Genomic DNA, 11,114 nt, shown 5'->3' with positions numbered 1-11,114 from the left:
CAGATACAAATTGTTGCTTTCGAAGAATCGATGTATCAGTTTCAAGTTCAAAAGCATTAGACAAGGCTGGGTTTAGGTCTTAGGGTTAGCATTTAGGGTTTAGGGATTGGGGTTAGGGTTTAGGGTTAGACAAATTATTTGATGTGTGGTTTCTAAACCCTAAACCCTAACCTAAACACTAAATCGTAACCCCTAACCCCTAACCCCTAAACCTAAATCCTAAACCCTAAACCTAAACATTAAACCCTAACCCCTAACCCCTAAACCCCAAAGCTTGGTATAACAAGTTATTCCACACTTTGTTCTCTCTTGGGTTTTCAAATTCTCAATCTGACTGCTCATTGTTTGTGAAATTTCAACCATAACTGGTCCTAATCCTACGTTTGCAAATCTTTCATAACTAAGCTTAGCCAACCTTTTCCAATAAAATACTTGGGTGCTCTACATTACTTCTTAGGCTTAGAAGTACATAGGACTTCAGATGGAATTTTTCTTTCTCAAAACAAGTATGCACTAGATCTTCTTATCAAGACACATATGGTAGGGAGTAAGCCTTGTACTACACCTCTTGGCACTCAGAAACTTGATCATAGTGATACTTTGTTGTCTAATCCACATAAATGTAGGTCTATAGTTGGGGCTTTCCAATATTTAACATGAACTAGAACTGACATCTCTTTCGTAGTTAATCAACTATGTCAGTTTCTTCATTGTCCAAGGGACACTCATTTTTGAGCTGTGAAAAAAATGTTAGGATTTTTAAAAGGCTCTATTGATAAAGGTATGTGGTTTTTTTTTTTTTTTTTTTTTTTTTTAAAAAAAAAAAAAACAATCTTCATGTCACTACTTTCTCAGATGCAGATTAGGTAGGATGTGTTTTTTACAGAATAAGTACTAATGGCTATTGTGTTTATCTGGGCAGCAAGCTTATCAGTTGCAGTGCAAAGATGCAACATACTGTTGTTCGTTCATCCACTGAGGTTGAACATAGATCTCTTGCCCACACTTTTAGCAGAACTCACTTGGATATGCAAAATTTTCAAGGACATTGGTTTTCCTCTTTCTAAGGTTCAAGTCTTGTGGTGTGACAATGTCTCAGCCATCTCTTTGGCATTGAATCTTGTTTTTCATGCTCGTACCAAACATGTTGAGATGAATTAACACTATAACAGGGAACTTGTACTTGCTCAACTTCTGAAGGTTTAGTTTGTTCCCAGTCACAACCAAATTGTAGACATCCATAGTAAATCTTTGTCCAAGGCTAGATTTTTGTATCTTCAATCCAAGCTTTCTCTTGGTTTCCCCCCGTTCAGCTTGAGGGGTTATAAAGACACAGATAAGCAGCCTAGTCAGCAGTCCATGTTAGCAGCATAGTCATAGCTTAGTGCAGTTAGTATGTTTTAACAGAAATGTAACTAATCATAGTTAAAAGTTAATTAGTTACATTTGTTTAGCTTACTAATCATTTATTCCGAAATGTATAAATATGCCAATGTAAATTCATTTCAATCAATGAAAGATATATTTCTAAGAACAAGCCCTTTGCCCAATCGCCCCGTTGTTTTGGAACTGCTGGAGCTTATTTCTTCAGCCCAAAGACCGTTAAACCCAATTGGTAGGGCAGTTGCCCTACTGCTGGAGATGCTCTTAGTGGATGGATACCTCGTTTATCTTGATGCCTTCAATTCATGGTTATGTGCTTGCTCACAAACCTGCCTCGTTTATTAGTAATGGGCAACTTCAATCATTTTGATGCACCAGTTATGATTGCCTCACTACTTTGATGCCTCATTGGTGGTTTTATTGCTTCTCGTTTCCTTGTTAGGCCAAAAAATGGAAAGTACATTTCTGTATGAGATTCATATTGCCCAGGTTAGTTGGAAACCTTTGAACTGGATTTTATTGGCTTAATACATGGTGCTTGATGCTTTGATTCACTCGTGTTTCAGGATTTGATCTAAGAATTTGATTAGCACAATTGTATTAGGCTGTCATATTATGTGGTTGATAGCACTCTACATCAACTAGGAGGGCATACACTTATATATATACACACAGCGCTGATAGGAACCGAGGATACAAAATCCTTATTTACCCCGATTCCTCCACTCCAGAGTATTTTGAGACCAAATGGTTGGCTTGTGGCGGGGATGAAGCGTGAAAGAATAGGCAAATAGCTGAGATGTCGTCCATTGCGATGCCTCGTTTCTTAGTCTTCCATGCAAGAGAGGCACATCCCACCAGTCTTTTAGCTGTTTTTTTCCTATCTGGACATGAGGAAACTATTTCAACAGCTTCTTGGTTGGAGATGACATCCCATACCTGAAATCGGGAAATGCAAAATGAGATGAAACTTTCATATGTATATATATAGTTTTTTCTACTCATCTATGCCATGCGATTTTATCAAACTTCTAAGACTACCAACCATACAATTACTTGTCATTCGTGCAACGCTTGACAGAAAATACTACTGTTTTGTTTAATTGATTGCAGATTTGTTCAAGGCACTCGCTTTCTATTCGCATCTTCCTACTCACAAGAGTAGGGTATGAATCTGCGACCGTTACTCGTGCGTAGGGAGATAGAGGACAGGGGGGTTATGAATCCGGGATAGTTAAGTTTCTGGCATATTTTGAAACCAATAATTCCATCTAGCAATTTGGTCTTGTTATTCTTAACCAATTTGAACAAAGTTAATGGCATATTTAGAGGAAATGCATACCCCATCTGTTGCTAGAATGACAAACTGGTCGCTGCTGGTTATGCGTCTTTGAGTCACGTCAGGCATTGAGATGAGCCCGAAGTCCTTCACACAGTAGTCACCAAATGCTCTTGATATTGCCAGTCCTGGTGTTTTACCATTTGGCATCCACACCCTATAAGTCCTTGGTTCATCTTGTAAGCAAAACACTCGCCCGTTCGAGCTATTTATTCGCTCAGCCTCCTCTGTAATGGAAAAGGACCCTCGAATATTAAGAATATTATGCTCATTTGTATATCCATGAGACAAATAGAGAAAAAGAGAGCTGACGAGGTAAGTTGGGTTTAAAGTCCACTGTAAGCTGGAGGGCTGCCAAACTGCCATCTTCAGAAACGGAGGCTAAAACTGCCCGAGAATCACCGATGTTTGCAACGATGAGATTTTCACCCTGAAAGATAATTGATCGGGACATTTTTGGGTTACTTCTAATTGAATTCCTATAATCGAGATGGCATTAATCTAAATCCTATGTTGAGAAAGCATTGTAGTCTCTCGTGTCTAGCTAAACTACCCGTACATGCTTTTTTTCTCTTCCTAAAAACAGTACCAAACTACTCATATACAAAGTTCCTATATTTGACACTAGCTTCAGCCCTAGTTGGAGAACCAAGGATATCTCGTAAAGATGCTCGATGAAATATAGACATGTTTTTTAAGATGTGCTACCGTGAAGAGAGAATCGGAATCTTCTGATTACCTGCTTAACAATTGTCAGTGCGGTAGTGCCACTCCAGTAGGAATCGAGTTTGGAAGAATGCTTGAGCTCCGTGTCAATGGCAGCATAGGTTTTCAGAAAGGATTGCTTCCACATATCGAAACCATGGAGGTTTCTGTCCATCTCCATTTCAAAATCCAGGTCAAGTGATGTTGAAGTGAGAGTCTCTTGCCAATTGCACAACAAGGAAGCAGGCAAGGATTCCCTGACCCTTTTGCTAACAAGATGACCCCATTGGCCATGTCCATCAAATATCCCACAAAATATCATGTCTTCTTGGCATCCAAATTCCTGCAACAAAAAATCCAACTTATCGAAAATACTGAAAATGGTACGTCTTATGGATACAAACGATATACTACTTTAAACTCATCTAAACTAAAGGAGGGGACTCCAGCTTGGATGCATATGGGGAGCACATCCGCTCTAGCTGATGCAGCTATGACCGCATCTGCGAAAATAATGTCACGTGACTTTGGACCTACCTTCCAAATGGTTAAGCAATCCTGATTGATCCCCTTCCGGCCTCTCTTGGAGCAAACGGAGGAGAGAGTGTTGGACCTCTCAGACATAACCATGCCGGAAGAACTCGAAACGCGTTCATTCTTTTTGGCTTCCTTTTCCAATGCTTTTGCAGTTTTCCTCGCAACATCGCTAGGGCAATTCTTCGTTTTCTTGCCCGATTTCGTTCTTCCCAACCCCTCAAGAAGAGATGGAAATAACACCATAGCCCCTAAGTCCAGATCGATAATTACACACTTGAAAACAAAGTATCTATAATTCTATAGCTTGAATAGAATAAGGTACAACAACTCTAGGCTCTCATCAATCATCATGCTTTGTTTAAGAGACATGCAAAGGATTTGGAAAGATAAAAGTGATTGGTTGCAAATATATACCAATAAAATCCGAAAAAATAAAAATCATTCTTCAACATTCCTTGGCAAAGAAGAAAGAGAAACAAAGCCTTCAATATCGATAAGTTCTTACTTTGTACGGTATGAGTTGCTGGAATATGATTTCCGGCCGGCGATCGTCCACGACGAAACAATCAAACAAACACTTGCAAGAGGCGATGGTCCACGACGAAACAATCAAACAAACACTTCCTCTTGCTTATACTCCATTTTCATGTACTTCACCTTCTTCTGTTTGCAAGCTCTAAGTAGACCTACGCAAAAGCATGCTTTGAGTGCAAAATTACTATAACGCCAATACCGTGGCCGCCATGTCATGCAGTTGTCATGGCTCTTTTGGACATTCTAGAGAGAGAGAAAGAAGAGAGAGAGAGAGAGAGAGAGAGAGAGAGAGGGAGAGGGTGTTACATCAACGTATTCACATACATCATTTGCCTGCCCACTTCAGCCATATGATATGCTTTTAGTTTAAGCTATCACAAACAAATAAATAAATATATACTGCATACGTGTGGCTATGTGGGTTTGGAAGCACTAGCAAGATTATCATTAGCTAATCAGCAATATTCTACACAAAGTCGGTCTTAAACAAATGGAAAAAGACCTGTTCGCCGCTATGATTAGAAGAAATCAATATTGATGTGGAAGAGATTAGATTGTGATTAAAGATGTATTATCTTGAAGATTATTTAAGTGCAAGAGTTCATTACAAAGTTGTGATTGCGAAAGTAAGTTTATTAATCAAAGAGATTAGGTGAATTGCCTAAACCGTCCAATGAGATAAGACTATATGACTCTATATATGATTATGCAAGTGATTAAGAAACAAAAAAAATATCAAACCAAATCCAAGGCTATTAGAGAGCCACTTGTGCTGGGGGACCAAATTTACACGTCAAAGATAGTGGTCAAACGAATTACATGATCGTGACCATACAATACAATCAACGTATAAAGATGTTAACACCTACAAAAAATGGTTTTCTTTAGGGATAAAAAAAGGGTTATTTATGGGAGAGTGGATATGTGCATGCTAGATTCTTTTTGTAGACAAATTTGTAGTGTTCGATGAAACCAGGGTGTGGTGAGATTGCTTTTTCATGGCAAGTGTAAGATCAAATTATTCGTCATATTTTCTCCAATCCGGTGAACTACAATTTTTCACGTTATAAGAATATATGGTGCATGCTAGTCGATATTATTGATATTGTTGATATTTTGATCTTAAAATGATTATCGAGTATTGTTTACAAACTTGACTGAAGTCCAGTTAATTGCAACATAAAATGACTAACTCATCACAGCAGAAAAGAAATACAAGCTTATTTTGGGATTTAATTCCATTCTACCTATGTGGAATTGAAGAAATCACAAATCTTGAAGGAAAAGAAGGAATTGGTGTGCACCAAATAGTCATTCTAATTAATCTGATTTCTTAATTTTTCAAGTATTGAATTACAAATTTTAATGCATAATACACACTTTTTGTATTCCATGCATTAGTAACCAGAAGTAGTGGTGGTTAGTGTTTGGTGCAGTGCACTTTTAGGGTAAAATCGAAATCGAAACTGAAATTTATTTCGGTTCTGTGCAGGCAAAGACATAAGAGTGATGGATTTTGGAATGAAATGCAGAGGATATCATTTTGTGCTGCTTAAGAGAGCTCAGCATGAGGGTGCTGTTGGTTTACCTTGCCTGGATGTGTTGCAGTGCGGGGCTGTTCAAGAAAAAAGGTTTTAAAGGATCCTTTGCAGATGCAGGATCTTCTGCTAAATGATAACATTGCAATCCGAGTGTAATTAGTTTAGTTTTTTCTAGGTTTTTTTTTTGTGAAATGTTATTTACAATGTCAAACTCCGCCTATGTTCTTACATTGCCGGTCCCAAGCCAGGATAAAGGAAGAGGGGGAGGGCGTCAGGTAGTCGACAGCCGGCACTCCATGATCACGTCGAATCCTTATGAAAATGAATCCAGAACGAAATCGCGCTAAAGCTAGGGCGTCACCCGTAAGTGGCGTGCTGTGTGGCCCGAGCACAGTGATAAGTGAGCAAGGGTCGCTGTATCTCCATCGGCACCCGGATGCAGTGTTAAATGAGCAAGGGGGCCATAGAAACTTCTTTTCGAACGACTCCACTCAAAGTTGTTTGGGAGCATATGCTCCTATCAACTTTACACGGGACACACAAAAGAACTACTTTGATCCTATTAGACGAGGGAGGGTGAAGAAGCTAGGACAGAAGGGTAGAGTTCAAGAGAGCAAAATGCGTTTAGGAACGTGGAATATAGGAACCTTAACGGGAAAATCTATGGAAGTAGTGGAAGTTATGGTGAGGAGAAGGATAAATATTATGTGCTTACAAGAAACTAAGTGGGTTGGTCGTAAGGCAAAGGATCTAGAAAACTCAGGGTTTAAACTTTGGTATTCGGGCACAAATAGAACGAGAAACAGTGTTGGCATCATCGTGGACAAGACCTTGACACAAGATGTCGTAGATGTCAAGAAGGTAGGAGATAGAATCATGGCAATCAAGATTGTAATAGGACAAGAACTTATCAATGTGATTAGTGCGTACGCACCTCAAGTAGGGTTGGATACGAGTTCGAAGGAGAAATTTTGGGAAGACCTTGGAGACTTGGTGCAAGGAATTGCTCAGACGGAGAAGTTATTTATAGGAGGAGATTTAAATGGACACGTGGGCAGGGAGACAGGCAACTATGGAGGTTTTCATGGTGGCCATGGTTTTGGGGAGAGAAACGAGGATGGGGAAGCTATCTTGGATTTTGCAATGGCATATGATCTCTTTTTAGCCAACACCTTCTTTAAGAAGAGAGAAGAACATGTGATCACCTACAAGAGTGGGTCGTCAAAAATACAAATAGATTTTCTTCTAATGAGGAAAGGGGATCGTATAACTTGTAAGGATTGCAAAGTTATACCAGGAGAGAGCGTGGCTAATCAACATCGCTTGTTGGTGATGGATGTACATATCAAAAGAGTGAGACAAAAGAACAAGACTTGGAAGTGCCCAAGGACTAGATGGTGGAATCTAAAAGAAGAAAAACAAGCCATTTTCAAAGAGAAAGTAATCACCCAATGTGTGTGGGATAGAGAGGGGGAAGCTAGCCAAATGTGGGATTCCATGGCTAGTTGTATCCGAAAAGTAGCAAAAGAGGTATTAGGAGAGTCCAAGGGCTTTGCCCCACACCAAAAGGAATCTTGGTGGTGGAATGAGGAGGTACAAATAAAGGTGAAGGCTAAGAAGGAATGTTGTAAAGCCTTATACAAGGATAGGACCGATGAAAATGGTGAAAGGTATAGAAAAGCGAAGCAAGAGGCGAAGAAAGCTGTGAGAGAAGCTAAGTTAGCGGCTTACGACGATATGTATAAACGACTAGATACCAAAGAAGGAGAGTTGGATATCTATAAACTAGCTAGAGCAAGGGAAAAGAAGACAAGGGACCTAAACCAAGTGAGGTGCATCAAGGATGAGGATGGAAAGGTTCTTGCTACAGAGAACGCGGTTAAAGACAGATGGAGAGGTTATTTTCATAATCTTTTCAATGAAGGACATGAAAGGAGTGCTTCTTTAGGGGAGTTGAGTAACTCAGAAGAGTGTAGAAACTACTCTTTCTATCGTCGAATCCGGAAGGAAGAAGTGGTTGTAGCTTTGAAGAAGATGAAGCATAGAAAAGCAACAGGCCCAGACGATATACCAATCGAAGTGTGGAAAGTTTTGGGAGATACAGGTATAACATGGCTCACTGACCTTTTCAATAGGATTTTGAAAACGAAGAAGATGCCAAATGAGTGGCGAACGAGCACTTTGGTGCCTATCTACAAGAATAAGGGCGACATACAAAATTGCATGAACTATAGGGGTATTAAGCTAATGAGTCATACAATGAAACTCTGGGAGAGAGTCATTGAGCATAGATTGAGGCAAGAGACACGGGTTTCGGACAACCAATTCGGGTTCATGCCAGGGCGCTCAACCATGGAGGCAATCTATCTCTTACGAAGATTGATGGAAAGATATAGAGATGGGAAAAAGGATTTACACATGGTCTTTATAGATTTGGAAAAAGCGTATGATAGGGTCCCAAGAGACATTCTTTGGAGGATTTTAGAGAAGAAAAGAGTACGAGTAGCATATATCCAAGCTATAAAGGATATGTATGAAGGAGCAAAGACTGCCGTAAGAACTCATGAAGGACAAACCGAAAGCTTTCCCATAACTGTAGGATTACATCAAGGCTTATCCTTAAGTCCTTACCTTTTTGCGTTGGTAATGGATGAGTTAACAGGACATATTCAAGATGATATTCCTTGGTGTATGCTTTTCGCAGACGATATAGTGTTGATAGATGAAACTCAGGAAGGGGTAAATGCAAAGCTTAACCTTTTGAGAGAAGTGTTGGAATCTAAAGGTCTTCGCCTAAGCCGATCAAAGACAGAATATATGGAGTGCAAGTTCAGTGCAAATGGAGGACAAAACGAGTTAGGGGTGAGGATCGGAGATCAAGAAATACCAAAGAGCGACCGTTTTCGTTACCTAGGATCTATCTTGCAAAAGAACGGAGAATTAGATGGAGATCTCAACCATAGAATACAAGCTGGATGGATGAAGTGGAAGAGTGCATCCGGCGTGTTGTGTGACCGCCGTATGCCACTGAAGCTCAAGGGAAAATTTTATAGGACGGCAATAAGGCCGGCGATGCTGTATGGCACAGAATGTTGGGCGGTGAAGCATCAACACATACACAAAATGGGTGTAGCGGAGATGAGGATGCTTCGTTGGATGTGTGGGCACACGAGAAAGGATAAGATTAGGAATGAGGATATCCGGGGTAAAGTAGGAGTAGCCGAAATTGAAGGAAAGATGAGAGAAAATCGGTTACGGTGGTTTGGACATGTGCAAAGAAGGCCTACTGACGCTCCGATTAGAAGATGCGACTATGAGACAGAGGTTCAGGGCCGAAGGGGTAGAGGAAGACCTAGGAAAACTTTGGAAAAGACTCTAAGAAAAGACTTAGAGTACTTGGATCTAACAAAGGACATGACACAGGACCGAGCACAATGGCGTTCTAAGATTCATATAGCCGATCCCACTCAGTGACTTGGATTTTCCAAGTCTCCAACCGAGTAGTTTTCCTCACTCGGGAAATTAAGGGAACACTACCTCAACCTACATGCTCCACTCACAAAGTTTCAACATACAAGCTTTAACAAAAGAAAATTCAAAGAACTTAGCGAAGAAGGTTTTGGTGTATTTAACACAAACGTTGAAATGAAGGAAAGCTTATTTATTGATATTCCCGATAAGCTACAAATATGTACATATACATAAGTCAAAATAAACAAACAAGAGGGAGCCTTCACAAAGGTTGCTTAGGAGAACTCTCAGCAGTCGGTAGAGCCCCAGAAAGAGAAGGCACTGGAGGGGGATCATTCGGAGCCTCAGTACTGGACAGAACCCTAGAAGGAGGAGGCATCAGAGGTTGATCATTTGGAGCTTCATTATGCGGTACAGCCCCAGAAGATGAAGGCAATAAATGCCTTTGGAACAAACCCACAAATCTCTGATGATCAAGTAAAACCTGACCATCAAACTCCTTCATCTGGTCAAGCTTCATCTTCATGTTTGTAGCATAGTCATGTGCGAGCCGGTGCAACTGTTTATTCTCATGCTTGAGCCCTCTAATCTCCTGTTTGAGACTCATCACTTCAGCCGCCAATGATTCAACTTGGCGGGTTCGAGCAAATAGGCGCTGGGCCATATTAGACACAGAACCTGCACACTGAACACTGAGAGCCAGCGAATCCTTAACAGCTAACTCATCAGACCGTTTGGAAAGTAGTCTGTTATCTTTGGGAGTGAGAAGGTTCCTGGCCACCACGGCAGCGGTCATATCATTCTTCATTACGGAATCCCCAACGGTAAGAGGACCAGTATGGGAGACGAAGGATGGGCGCCATATATTGTCTGGAGAAGGCGGGGCTGCCTCTTCAACAAGGTTCAAGTCAAAACGACGGTCGGAGGGGCCAGACATTTTCAAAGGTGTTGAAGAGAGAAGAGATCGAACAAATCAAGATCTTAGAAGTGCAAGAATGGAGCTTCTACTGGTGGATTTCAGGTGTGCTTTAGAACTTAATGCCAGCCCCTATAAAAATCTGCACTCGACGGAGCTTCAGAAATCGAAGAGGCGTTTGCTTTCTCAAAAGTTGGGCTGCTCAGAGACCACGAGGGTTGATCTTAGAAATCAAAGAGGCGTTTGCTCTCTCAAAAGCTGGGCTGCTAAAAGACCACGAAGGCCAATCTCAGAAATCGAAGAGGCGCTCGCTTTCTCAAAAGCTGGGCTGCTCAGAGACCACGAGGGCCGATCTCAGAAATCGAAGAGGCACCTACTTTTTCCAGCCTTGTCAGCACCTGTCACATGCACACTCAGCTTTACGGAAATTATGGGCATTCTGTCAAAGACTTCTGGTGAAGTAGAAAGCACATGAATCTTACTGCTCAATCACCCACTTCCCACACGCAACAATAGCTCATGGGTACCACAGATAACTTTGCCAAAGTTCTCTGCCAAAGTTGAGCACGTGAAGCTTGCAGCTCCTACTACATCGCTCTAACCAAGAAGGGTAAAAGAATAGCAAAGAAACAGCACTAACAAAGTTTAGACACATAAATTTTGAAGGTCTAGCTACCATATTATTACC

At 40.8% G+C, this 11,114-nt stretch overlaps 1 protein-coding gene across 3 annotated transcripts; it reads right to left on the bottom strand.

The window, feature by feature from the left end:
* Positions 1–1,943: 1,943 nt before the first annotated feature.
* LOC103414585 (probable protein phosphatase 2C 34) lies at positions 1,944–4,866 on the bottom strand. 3 transcript variants are annotated; one of them, XM_070810524.1, is made up of 7 exons: positions 4,805–4,866; positions 4,470–4,650; positions 3,965–4,212; positions 3,462–3,770; positions 3,035–3,152; positions 2,726–2,949; positions 1,944–2,322 (listed from the first exon to the last, which is right to left on the bottom strand). In XM_070810524.1, exons 3-7 carry the CDS (start codon positions 4,205–4,207, stop codon positions 2,092–2,094), a joined length of 1,125 nt encoding a protein of 374 aa, XP_070666625.1. In that variant the 5' UTR covers positions 4,208–4,212; positions 4,470–4,650; positions 4,805–4,866; the 3' UTR covers positions 1,944–2,091. The 3 variants fall into 3 exon arrangements, with proteins under 3 accessions (XP_070666625.1, XP_070666626.1, XP_008351175.2); XM_070810525.1 differs by having other exon boundaries at positions 4,823–4,855; XM_008352953.4 differs by lacking the exon at positions 4,805–4,866 and having other exon boundaries at positions 4,470–4,792.
* Positions 4,867–11,114: the final 6,248 nt, after the last annotated feature.

This window comes from Malus domestica, chromosome 13 (genome assembly GCF_042453785.1).
Source record: "Malus domestica chromosome 13, GDT2T_hap1".
NCBI lineage: Eukaryota > Viridiplantae > Streptophyta > Magnoliopsida > Rosales > Rosaceae > Malus > Malus domestica.
The sequence above is the reverse complement of the archived record's forward strand: the minus strand, read 5'-3'. Positions and strand labels throughout refer to the sequence as shown.